Genomic DNA, 13,290 nt, shown 5'->3' with positions numbered 1-13,290 from the left:
GTGAAGGGGTCTGAATACTTTCCGAAGGCACTGTATATAGTGTAAAATTCAAATGCAACTGGTTTATGTATATTGGCATAGTCAAACAATTCAAGTGATAGAGCTGTTACAAGCGTTCCAGAGAGCAAAATGTTATATTCACATTGTCCCACTAGAGGGAGGAGGTATGTCATTTTGATGGTGACAGAGTGTAGGAATTAGCAAATATACAAAAACTCTTGCTTGCATGGAGGTAAATGATAATTTCTCAATCCATTATTTACAACTACAAAACAGTAAACAAAATGTAGCTTTGTGCATTACCAAAAGTATCTACAGTATATGGCTTGAGAAGAGAGCAAACTGTTGCTGTGCACTGCTGGTGATGCACTACATGTGTCAAGTCTGAGGTGAGATACATACAGTACACTTATGCTTCAATTCATGGAGTTATGGCTATTAATAATGTGCCTTTAGGTGATACTATTGGTGGGTAAACAATTGATTATGTTCAGCATTTTAAGTGCATATTAGTATATTTGTGGTATTATTTTACAGTAGTCCTAACTGTATGTGCCAAACAGTGAACAATAAGCCTCATCAAAGTCAAAGTGATGGCACACTTTTCAAGTGATGCTGCATTTTTTTGTAATTTGATTACAGGCTGTTGTGGAAAAAAATAGATGATTTTTATGAAATGTAACATACTCGTAATTTTTGAAACTGTATAGTAAGTAACGGGTTTGTCTTATTTGTTGGATTAGCTTTGGTATTTATTATAAGACAATGTACTGCATTGTATCATGTGCAGTAAAGGCTAGATATCCACCCCTGACTCAATGAGTCTGGATATATAATATGCATTTCTTTGCAAATATAAAATACAATGCAATTTTAAAACAGTTCACAGTAAATAAAAATTAAATTGCGCTTTGGCACAGTTACAGAGCTAAATTATTAACCTTGGGCTTAGTTCAAGTTTGGATTGGAGGCAGTAGTCAAATCAAATGATAATGTATCTACAAATTGCACTTTACAAATAATTTGTGAAAATACAATTATATTGCCAAAACTTGATAAATAACTGTTTTTTCACCTTACAGTTCTACAAAACAGTTATCTAACCAATTACGGGACTTACTGGCACTTAAAGATCACTGATTTTGTTTTGTTTGTGTGTATTACACATTTTATGGAAGCTGATACTATGTTAATGTTAGCCTGGATCTTTTTATTAGCAGTGAAGGTAATGATACTACCTGATACTGGGAAATTATGTCAGCATTGTTTATACTGGGTAAAGTGCACGCAAATCCCAAAGAGGGATTTCAACCAACAGTCCTGGCGAGATGCGTGTATGCAGGTCTTTGTGGTTTCCTTTCCATCAGGAGATAACTTAAGCTTTGGAAACAAGGTGTGTGGAGCATTGAGCTGATCCGTTACTTCAATCTAGCACTTACTGTAAGTGCTGAAACGTTCTACAAAACCAGCAAGCTCTGCTGCTCTCCAGGACTGGAGTCTGACATGACTGTTCCTCAACAGGATAAGCTTCCGGAGGGTTGTCATCAAGCACAATTGGCTCCAGAGAAAATTTTCAACTTAGGCCTTAATGTCCCTTTTCTAATCAAGAATAGAAGAATGTTTATGTAAAACCAGTTTTTAATCCAAAAGATTGAACAGAGTCAAAACATAATGCACCGTTGAAACACGTGGTTAGCCAGGCGTGTGTCTACTTAGTTGAAAGTATTTGTTGGAAATGGGAAATATCTAACCAACAATGAGTCGTGAACTCTCTAGTTTTATATTATCACAGTCAGCAGTAGGACTAGCCAGACAGTGGGACATTCTATGACCCTTCGATCTATATTTCAGCATAATCTGTCATACTGAGACTGGAAAATGGACACTACAGTCTGCGAGCACTATGCTCTTTGGTCTATAATGCCCAAGAGTGCACACTGTCAGGGCTTCAGTATGAATTCAGGATGACAACTGACCTGGGCCGCTGGTTGATCTGAGTGGCAGTGTAGTATAATGGAGTTGGTCTTGTAACCTAAAGGCCACAGGTTCAATTCCCCGGTAGGACACTGCTGTTGTACCCTTGAGCAAGTTACTTAACCTGTATTGCTCCAGTATATATCCAGCTGTATAACTGGATACAATTTAAGTCGACTGGATAAGAGCGTCTGCTCAATGCCTGTAATGTAATGTAATCAGCACTCCCAATGAAAACCTCTTCCCCAGTATTTAAATGCTCTGGGGAACCGCGTCAAGTCAATTCATATTTTGGGCGTTATTTATGAAGATGCAAATACTGATGTTGGTGCAAAATAATGTCTTTGGTATTTTGGAACAGAAGGTTAGTATTTTCATCCCTATAGTTTAGTTTTACTAATTGTGCTGGGTGGGTGGCTGGATCAGTCATTTAAGAATGGAGATTTCATAAATGCACGGTGAATTTGTATTTTATCAGATTTAACGGATCTGAACAATTCACCACCAGAAACTAGGTCTAGGACAAATGCTTCAAATTTGGTTGTCCCACAAAATCATGTTCCAACTGTAGATGCTGTCCAAAATATCCACTTCCAGTGGATCTGTGTGCTTGACTGCTTGTATAGATACACTTGATTGAAAAAGTGTGCAACTTCATATAATCTCATTAATATTATTACTTTTGCTACAGGTAACTAGAGAAGTGATGTTTTATGTGTATTATTGAATTCAAGTTTGTCATTCCTAGCCAGTTGTATACTTAGTATATTACAAATTAGTGCAGGTTTGATATCAAATTACTGAATTATTACAGATCATACATGGTCATGCATAAACGTATAATGTGAAAAACTTGTACAGTGGAATTATTGCATATTGCTATTTGCAATGAGGTCAAGTTCAAAACATAATGGGTTTTTAGTGCATGTGCACTGAACAACATCACCTCAGAATGATACTGAAGCAAACAAGGGTGACTCACTCACAAGTGCATTCCTCTGTTCTCGTTTCCTCTTCTCCACCTCGCCTTTCTTAGTTCCATCTTCTGTGTTCAGAGGGAAATCAAGAAGAAGAAGCAAGGTCAAGAAATGAGCAAAACTGAACGCAGCCCCCTTATCTGGGTTTTCAGAGCAGTGATAAACCATGGTCACTACTTATGGGCACATAACGCTCATACTTGAGGTGTCTTCCTGAAATGTCCTGCACAATGGTGATTCCCACATGAAGGTTTGTGCGAAATTATGGAAGTTAAAAAATATCTTCATTCTGTCGGTTTTTATTCTACTGATGAACAAAGCAGAGTTCAGTATGTGGACTAGTGTCAACAGAAATCTGTCACACTGTATTGTGGACCACCATTATCTAAAATGAGTGTCTAATCATCTGCTAGACACTACCAGTCAGTGTCTTCTAGATGTAGTACATCCCATAATATACTATACAAACCAGCCAACATAAAATAACATAAAATAAAAACCATTTAAACTATTTACAGTACCTGTTAAAATAAGTAATGTGATTCAAAAACACTTTTTATGACATAAATCAATATATTTTTCATCGAAGGGTCATATTAAGACCAGAAAATGGCATGAGAACAGACTGGTATAAAACAGCATGGCCTCATCTCAACAACAGATGGTAAAGCCCTAAATGCTGAGGATAATGTGAGTTCAGAAGAGGGTGGGCATATCCTGCTCAGCGTGGGCTGGTGAGTTCCTGCAGATGCGGGGCTATCATGATCTTCCTATTTGGGAATTGTGGGCAGGGCAGGAGTTATTTATGCAGCCGATTCAAGAAGCAGGAGCACTAAGAGCTGTGATCTCCTGACCAACCAGGCTTCACATTGTTGAATACCTAATGCAGCTGCTCTCGATAAAGTGAAGTTCCTTCTTCACCAGGAGACATTCCATATGGGTAGCCAGCTGATGTTTTCACAGGACGTGATTCAATCAGTTCTACCCCTCCTATGTACTGAACATTCAAAGTAATGAGGAGAAAGAATGAGAAATTCTGAGAATTTGAATATCAAGTCAATAAATACCAATATTACAAAAATGTTGTTTGAAATGTTGAAAAATTGATGATGCATACCAATCCTTCTTTGTTATTTAAATTAAGAGTGGGTGGGGTGGTGTGGGTACGCGGTGGAGGGGGGAGCATCAGTCTCAAAAGCGCATGTGTGTAGTGTCCACTGACAAATTATTCAACTGAAGTCTTCTGCTCTGTTCTGCAAGAACATTGCATTGCATTAAAACCCATACAATAATTCAGGTGTGCTGAATTAAACATGTGCACTTCCTTAATTGCAATGACTAACTTTGGACAGATTGACAGGAATTAGTAACAGAAAGTAAAGGCGAGAACTTCAGGGGAACGTTTATGAAATTGGAGTCATATTATGCACGTGTAATATTGCAACCTCACCCCCCCCCCCCCCTCACGCTTCAGCACTTGGTGGTCCCGTTCTGTGAGCTTGTGTGGCCTACTGCTTCGCGGCTGAGCTGTTGTTGCATTTACAGTTTGACTGACTGACTTGTTGGAAAGGTGGCATCCTATGACAGCGCGACCTGTAGGAGAGACAGAAACAAATATGGCAATAACAAAACACAAAGCACAAAAAACACTGGGACAAAACACCACCGCCCTTAAAACAATAAATAAATTCTGAAATATTTGCACATGAACCAGCAACAATTTATTTATTGTTAAACTTGCACAATCTGGATAACGTATCAGCAAGAACTTTAACACGTCCCAGAACGTTTCAAATGTCTAAAATCAAAGGCTGATAGAAAAGAAAATAAACTTCACCCAATGATTGTTGTTAGGCATGCGATGAAGAAAAACAAAAGAGGGTTGTGATCAGTCGATCTGTAAAATAAGTAGAGGCGCAATTTATTGTGTCCAAGTACTACCACTGTAATTACCAGCTTTAATTTGTGGTAATGGGCTGACGTGATGTGCTAGCATTCTTTCACCATCATACCACAAATCATGGCAAAAGTAGTGCCCAAACATGCGGCCACAAAACCATCCCATAAGGAATGGCGTGTAATCCTGGAGAGCATCATTTAAAGCATGGACTTTTTCACAAGAGTAACCCCTTTTAAGGATTCCTTCTTTCTCTTCAGAATCCAACAATCAGTCATGACATTACCAAGCTGCTTACAACAGCAACACACTGTCCTTTTGGCTCCCAAATACTGCTGCTTTCCACCAGAAACAGGAGGTAGTGGTTTTTGATGAACCAATTATGCCTTTAGGGAACTCCCTCTGGAGAGTGATGTCACAATGATGTGTTGGGGATTTCTCCCTAAACACACTTCTTTCTGTTCATTCAAATAGCCTAGATGGTGACATGCTCAGGTACACCGTTTTTGTACTCCTACATAATGATTAAGTCACAGAGTTGTTAAAATGTCTTAAATCCTTGTGCAGCACGCCAGCAGGCAAACCTATTCTCCTTCTCATGGGTAAAGTCACCAATGGTCTGGCTATCGGTAGATAGGTGGTTTGGTGTGGATTGGTAGATATTTGTGTTTGGATCACGGTGCACAAACAGCGAGAGGAAAGTCAAAAAAATTTAAAAGGAAACTTATGTCACTGACTGCCCACGTGTCACTTAATTCGCAAAAGCAGATTCAACACTTCACAAGCCAATTTTACATTTGAGAATGTCTCATTGCATAAAACAAACAACAAATAACAATTAATTAATTAATTATTTAATTCATTAATTAATTCATTTAAAAAACATGTGGAAATTGGAAACATTTTTGGTTTTCATGTACAAAGTATGAGGAATTTGTGGAAAAGGGAAAATATGTATTCACAAATATTTTGTACATTTGTAAAAATCAGTAAACATTTGTTGAAACGACAATTTACAAGACATAAGTTGAGAGGTATTTGTTATAGTGATACATTTGTGACTTGTCTCTATTTTATGGATCATGATACATGCATTTGTCAATTATATTAAGATCTGTCTCCAAGTCTTGCCCCTGGAAAAATAAGAGCATGATTAGTTCCCTTGGCTGGGGACCTTGGTCTTGGTCTATCTGAATGGATGAATCATATCATTATGTGGTACCAGGCCATGGTTCAAAACCCAGAACATACCCATTGCTGTTACATTATTTCTTGAGACAGTACAAGTCAGTCTTGTCCTGCAGTCTATTATCGAGGACTTAAATCATGGAAGCAAATCCAAAATTAATATACATTTTAAATAGAAAGTCTTATGTAGGCCGCCTATGCTAAATCATAAAGTGTCAACAAAGGTGTGTAAGTTTCCATGTAAAATTATTCGTTTTTAGAATCGCTACCTGGTGTTACATGTTGCATCATTAATAGTTTACCCAAAATAGAGGGTCTAATTGGCAGTTTCTCTCTAATTAACTTAGTTTACAGTTATTTGACTGGCATCAGACTTTAACAGCATTCAAACATCTACGAGTAGCAAGTACAAAATTATAGGCTAGTTGTCAAACATTGCAACAATAAGTTCAATAATGTTGTAACAGTCTTTGACAACTAGGCCTACATAGTAAACGCGGGTGAAAAATGTAGATACTGTATAATGGCAGTAAGCATTTGACCAATAGTAAACATTTGCTTCGTTTCAATAAACTATGCGTCTACAATCCGAGCGCTACCTACAACAATATTTTTTCACAAGGCAATACTTCAGTTACAAGCAGCCCAAAAAATTAGAGTCATACAATGATCCACTTTCCAGTTTTTCGGTGTGGCCAGGATAAAGGTAAGGAAATGATGGACTTTGGTTCCAACCAATCGTTGACCGTAAAACGTCAACTAACCGTAAACTTAGTTCTTCAAGCCAATGACTTTAGTCAAAGACGGCGAGAACGCCTTCTAGTCACCAAAAATGAACTGGCTGTCTTATTAGCTGTGTTGGTAACTTAGGGTAAGTGACATAGCTTGCCTTCTCCACTAGCATTTGAAGCTCCAATATATTTCAAATCCATTGGCTAAGAACACATTCATTGAGCAAGGAAAATGGCTGCTTTAAATTTTTTTTAACTTAACGTTTTATGTAGACTCGTGTTTCATAGCCAAAGTAGGCTACGTTTTAATATATTAACAGGGGAAATTCCATGGCTACGTAAAATACACCGAATGTGTAAGGTGGATAAAACGGTACAATAAAACGCAAAAACACCGTGTTACGCTTTGCCTTTTCTCGTTTTTCCCTTTTTTGTGGAGCCGACTTTAAATCACCTTCGCCACCTATCTCAGTTAGTGGTAGGAGGTGCTTATTTCGCTAGCAATAATTATGTGGAATGAACGTTCGTGTGCAATTTTAGCTGGTACGCAAATTAGTTTGACGTTAGCTAATGGTAGGCTCCGCTACTCGAATCCTAGCGCAGCTAATTTGCAGTTAACATGTAAATCTATCTTCATATTGCCTTTAAAGTTACTCAAGTGACGTATTGCTTACCTATATGTTTGAATTTCACAAAAATTAAGAGCTAGTTAATCTGGTTGATTAATCTGATGTTGTGCGATGTTCCGAAAAGTAAGTCACTTTTCTTCCCTGTGAGTAAAGACAGCATCAGAGACAGTTCGTGCGTGGGTGAGGAAGGGGGGGGGTGGCTGCCAATCCGCCATAGCACTTACAACGGACAGCAGCTGCCTCGCTAGCCGAGGTTAGCGGAGGGGTGTGTCATCTTGCTTTAGAAATACTAGCCATTGTTCCACTCCAACGAATCGCAAACATATTTCTGGAATCACTGGCCAACCATCTAGTACTGACCGTCCCTTGTCTCCGCCCATAACTGTATATTAGAAGCACTCGCCGCGTAAATTTGTCACTGGCATTGAAAGCTGTGTCTATGATACAGCAACAAGCGGACTGCTCGGAATAATATTTCTGTATCTTGCACTAAACACAAACGATAAAACAAAATATGGCAGACGCAAAAGTAGACGCCGGTTCTGAGATCTCGGCCAAGGTAAGAGGACACATTTATGGAAAATATTAAGTTTCTGTTCTTTGCTGGTACATTTTTTCAAGGCATATGTTGTATTATTGACATGAATAGGCTGTTATTTTAAGAAATGTGGTTTGCAGACCGACGGAGAATATGATTTATATAGATTTTTAAATTTAGTAATTAAATCCGTCGTCCTCGGCAACTTGGTGGATCGGCTGTATTAAATTCTATGTAAACAGCGTTTTTACCTTTGCTCTTAATAGGAATGTAGGCTATTACCGAGCTTAGCCTTATTGTTAGGAGAGTAACAGTCTGCGCGGGTTCTTTGTTTATAGCGCGCATAGGTTCCTCTTTGAACACAAGCTGCGTGAGCCGGAACTGCGATTGCTACATCATAGCCAGACCGTAAATTGTTTTAAGTTTTTGTTTATGGTGTTCTAATCCTAAACGTACTGATTTAAATTATAGGAAGCAATTAAAATTTACCACAACTCGAACATTCGTCTTTAATTGCTGGGAGAACTGATGGCCAGCCTATAATCAACGACACTTTAAAGCCAGAAATGAACTGAGGTTCGCATCGATAGTTTAAAGAAGTTTGTGCCTCGAATGTTTATAAATAGTCTGATTTGGACCATAGCAGTTTAAGGAGTTAAATACAGTAATTCGTTAGTTAGGAAAATTGCAAAGGCAGTAGATTAAAATAATTTAACCTCCTAAGTAATCAATTTAAGCTGTTCTGAGATTTATGTACAGGTTTTAATACCACAATTTTTTCCCATTACTTTTTGGGGTTGTTTAATTTTACAATTTCTGAGTAGAGGTGATTTGTGTTATTTACACTAAATATTTAGGCTACAAATGTACTAGCTATATTATCGTCTTGTACTGGCCGGTACGGTAGCCTACTCGTGACCTCTACCGACCGTGTTGGTTTTGTGTTGGTCACAGTCGGACCCTGTCTGTAACCTTATCGACTACAGTAGGTAGCTAGCGGGAGAAATTATGGAATGAAGCTCGATTCCGCCCATTTGTGTTGGAAGCTAGGTTTTAGAGAACATTTCCAGCTGCTCAATTCGCCTCTGACTTTTCCCTCCCCTCTCCAAGCGGTCCACAATGGAGGCTTTTGCTTTAATTGATGATAGCCTTGTCACTCGGTGGTAATCGGAATTCTGCTCCGGGCGAAATTGCGGCATAGCGTTAGCTACTGCGCTGATTTCTGCACTTTTCTGAGGTACCTTGTTAGGTCGTGTTAATGGCGAATAGGTTAGTGTTTCAAATCGTAATTAATTTTCAAAACAAAATTTACAACAAAACGGTACATTTAATCCTAAAATTTGCACTAGTTGCCGGTCATTGTCCTTATCTGTCGTTGGTGCCTTGCACATCCGTAGCCTACTTTTTCCGAGGGGGTGGGCTCCTTATCAAGGACGCAGATTGTAGGTTAGCCAAACCTCTCGCGCTCATCTAACGTTATAATTTTATAGCTATTTCTGCAAGAGTGCTTTTATAGAATATTCCAATTATGATAATTTTGGGTGATTAATTCTTCAAGTTACGACTAAATCGTAGATGTATCGTTATTGACTAGTCGTCGATGATTTCCTTCGTAGATTGTTAGTTTTACGCATACAGTTGTCTTCCCTGAATGTAGGCTAACCTAGTCCGTAGAATACAGCTAGTTTAAGTAGCAACGTGTAGCCAGGCTAGATAAAATACGAAGGTTGTGGCGTTGGTGTAACTTGAGGAGGCGGTAATGGCGTGATGTCGCCGGTAAACGGCTTAAAGGCTAACGATTAGGTAAACGAATTAGTAGAAACGATTTTCCTCGTCGTAATACGCGAAAATGCATACAATGTAGCTGGTAATTTTAAATTAGGTTGCATTTGTAGAGGTACGGATACGCATCATTGTTTGCGTCCTGAGGAAAGGGCACTTGTGCACCCAGCTTTGAAGGTAGCGCCTTCAAAGGACTGCAAAAGCGCTGGGTGCGACCTAAATATCCAGGTGAGATTGGAGAACATCACTTGCCGTTTTGAGTTAATGGTGTCTGCAAAGCTGTGGTTTTCGACATTCCGAGATTTATAGAAGGATCGATTTCGCGGGAAATGATTCACCCAATGTCGCTATTGTCCCCTTTCACTGTAGCAAATTTAGCCAGCCTCTTTTTCATTGTCTGCGTCGGTAGGTACTTATTTGTCATGTTTAAATATTCGGGCAATGCACTCTGGGAGTTAAAGTGTTTTTCCGGGCGTATCTACGACCACGTATGTGGTTCTTACGCCATTGATGAACTACAATGCCCACCACGTCTCCACAACATTAAAGTATCACATTACAGCACATCAAATAGGCGGGAATCAGGGTAGAACTACAGCCAATGGGATGCTCACAACTAAAATCTTGCATTTGAAGCAATGTTTTTTCACATCAGGCGGTGTGTAGGTCTGCATTTACATGGACTGATGAACGAAAAAATATTTTCCTTGCCAAATTGTTTGTGTACTGCCATTTTCAAAGCATCTGACAATTATGTCCAGCAGTTGTACGTTCTCAGCAAGTCTATCAACAAGATGCGATTTCTATGTGAAGTTTAAGGTACTATAACACCGAGGGAACTCTGAATGCGTTTTTAGTAATTTATAATCATTTCCTGCTTAGGACCTCAAAAAGAAGCTTGCAGAGGAGACGGAGAATGGAAAGGATGCTCCTGCTAATGGAAAAGCAGTAAGTATGCACTGTTAGAATAAAATGGGCCTAGAAATAATTAGGTCTTATTCACATTTCTTTAATTCCTCTCATAGAAAATTGGAGGAATTGCATCATTATTGTTATGAATACTTGGTGGGCTGAGTGGTCAGTCAAGTTTTGTTGCCTGGACCTGTATTAAGTTTCTTTGTTACTCATAGGAGAATGAGGAGAACGGGGAGCCAGAAATAGAAGATGAAGATGATGATGAAGTGGAAGAGGATGACGATGATGACGATGGAGAAGGTTGGTGGAAGACACGGGTCTCTGTTTTTATTCAAATGTTTATGTTGTGCAGACAAATCTCAGATTTTCCCATTCAGTGATGTATGATGACAAAAAAGCTTCGGTGTTCCCGCTCGTGTGTCAGGCTGTGAACAAACTTCACACATCTCGCAGAATTCTTTTGAGCACGATTTTCACTTTGCAGGCGATGATGACGATGATGAAGACGAAACTGAGGGTGGCACAAAAAGGGCTGCTGAGGATGATGACGACGACGAAGATGAGGTACGGTCAAAACTGTTGCTTTAGAGAGCTCTCAGCCTGTTGCACAGCAGTGAAGCCGATTCATCTTAATTTTTGTTTTTCTTTAGGATGACGTTGAAACGAAGAAACAGAAAACCAACGATGACGATTAAGGCGCTTTCATCTTGTGGAGCCCCTTTTAAACCTTTCCCCTGTCCAAATCCTCTTTCAGCAGTGGAGGGATGCGTGGTCATCATCAGTAGAGTTCAACGTCCGTGTTCACACACCCAACTGCAAATTTTTAAAGACTCAAACAAGACTTCAAGGCTATACCTTCTCAACGAAATACTTTAAAAGGAGAATTTGTTCGTATTTTTATTTACATTTTATATTTTTGTATATATTGTTAGGAGGTCAACTGTTTTTGACAGTGATCTCTGTTGATCAAACGGTGCTTTGGAGTTGATGCTTCTCTATAAAATAGATTTACTTCTTTGACCATGTCACATTATTTCAACAGCAACCTTGTATAAAATCTAGTTTAATTCAGAGCATTCCAGTAAATTGGTTTATGTACTTTAGTTGTACCATATGTTGTTGGTTTGTATGGGATGGCAAGGCCAAAGAAAAGGGTTTGTTTTTGTCTACAGAATTGTTTGTGGCCTGTTTATATGTGAAGTTTGTTGTCCAACAATAAACCGGAATTTTATTTTGTGAGTTCCATTTTCTTGTTCATACATTTTAATATAATACAAACTCAGAAAAAGCACTCCGATTCCTGAAATGGCCTTTTCTGTAACTCTTTGGGTATATATTGGGAATCATTGGTGGTAGAAGATATAAATGATGATTTCATGCTTTAAAAGAAGTCAAATATATTTCAGCAGGGGCCAAAAAACCTATAATGCAATATATGTCTGCAACTGTGAAATGTCCTTTTTGTTAATTATTAGAATATTGCATGAATACTATAATCTGCTTGGACTGAATAATTTCACCAGAGTAAATCTTAAGGGTACAATTTGAAGTTATGTATTGTGCCTGGTGCCCATTGCACAGGATTTTCTGTTGTTGGGACTAGCACATAAGATGGGCAAAGAAGCATGCAAGTGTAATTGAGATCTTTTTCAGCACCATCTGGAATCAAGGAAGTCATTTTAATCTTTTTATTGACCCTATTGACTTGAGATTACTTTTTCTTTGTGGTAGCAGGATGAGAGGGGTTTTGTTATGTTTTAAAGACAAGAAACATAGAATCACAGAGCTATGCTACAATACACATAAACTGCTAAACTCCTGCCAAGAAGGAATACTGAGCAATAAAAAGGTATTTCACAGTACTAACGATACTGGAGTATGGGAATTTGTTCTGTAAATAGAAGTGATACACAGATGGTGGAGGAACAGGCAACAGAATTGGAAGGATAAAGGTGTAAATCCTTAACCCTCCTGTTCTGTTCATTTTTTAGGTACAGCAAAAATGTTCCCAGTGATATAAACATACAGGGGGGGTTTGCAAATACATGAAATGAACCATTTTCATTTAGAATGTTGATTAGGCCAGTAGAAGAAGTTTCATACTGAAAAAATAATTTTAAGAATTTTTCCTAGATTTTCAAACTTTAAAAAGGGTCAATTTGACCCGCAACATAACAGGAGGGTTAAGGCACTTATCTAATCAGAGTTGCTTCATTTAATACCCAGAATAAATGGATATGTAAAAACTAAGTTTGGCAAGATTCTCTTGCATTTGAAAAGCAAGAGAAGATGCAACAGTTCTGCATTCCAACCCTTGGAAACCAATTTGAGTTTGTTGATATAATACTGGTTCCCAAACTCAGATATGGGGGGGGGGGGTTGAGAAACGGAAAAACACATTGTTACTTTCAGTAACTGTTCATATTGTTTACTTTTTTAAATAAAATTAATACTGCCCTAGTAACACGCACAGCACCTGAAAATATTAATATTTTAAATACTGGAGGCTACATAAATATGCGGAGTACTACATGACTGATTGCTCATAAATTTAGACTAAACTGCCCTTCCATGATTTTCTCATTCTGAAAATGTGGCCAGCTAAGAGAAATATTCTAGTGTTAATGGCACTGTTTTGCCTCAGATGACATTCAGAAAT

General features: G+C 38.4%; 1 protein-coding gene across 1 annotated transcript; it reads left to right on the top strand.

The window, feature by feature from the left end:
* Positions 1-7,793: 7,793 nt before the first annotated feature.
* Positions 7,794-11,870, top strand: LOC118228775 (prothymosin alpha-A-like). The gene is made up of 5 exons (XM_035420187.1): positions 7,794-7,955; positions 10,599-10,664; positions 10,847-10,931; positions 11,116-11,195; positions 11,282-11,870. Exons 1-5 carry the CDS (start codon positions 7,911-7,913, stop codon positions 11,324-11,326), a joined length of 321 nt encoding a protein of 106 aa, XP_035276078.1. The 5' UTR covers positions 7,794-7,910; the 3' UTR covers positions 11,327-11,870.
* Positions 11,871-13,290: the final 1,420 nt, after the last annotated feature.

Source organism: Anguilla anguilla, chromosome 6, assembly GCF_013347855.1.
Source record: "Anguilla anguilla isolate fAngAng1 chromosome 6, fAngAng1.pri, whole genome shotgun sequence".
In the NCBI taxonomy this organism is placed as follows: domain Eukaryota; kingdom Metazoa; phylum Chordata; class Actinopteri; order Anguilliformes; family Anguillidae; genus Anguilla; species Anguilla anguilla.
Note: the sequence above shows the minus strand (reverse complement) of the source record. Positions and strands in the feature narration are given on the sequence as shown.

Bases quoted from the DNA above. Each gene is read 5' to 3' on its own strand.
- LOC118228775 (XM_035420187.1), top strand. From the start codon at position 7,911: ATGGCAGACGCAAAAGTAGACGCCGGTTCTGAGATCTCGGCCAAG. The intron at 10,665-10,846 runs GTAAGTATGCAC...TGTTACTCATAG, and splicing joins CTCCTGCTAATGGAAAAGCA to GAGAATGAGGAGAACGGGGA. The intron at 11,196-11,281 runs GTACGGTCAAAA...GTTTTTCTTTAG, and splicing joins ATGACGACGACGAAGATGAG to GATGACGTTGAAACGAAGAA.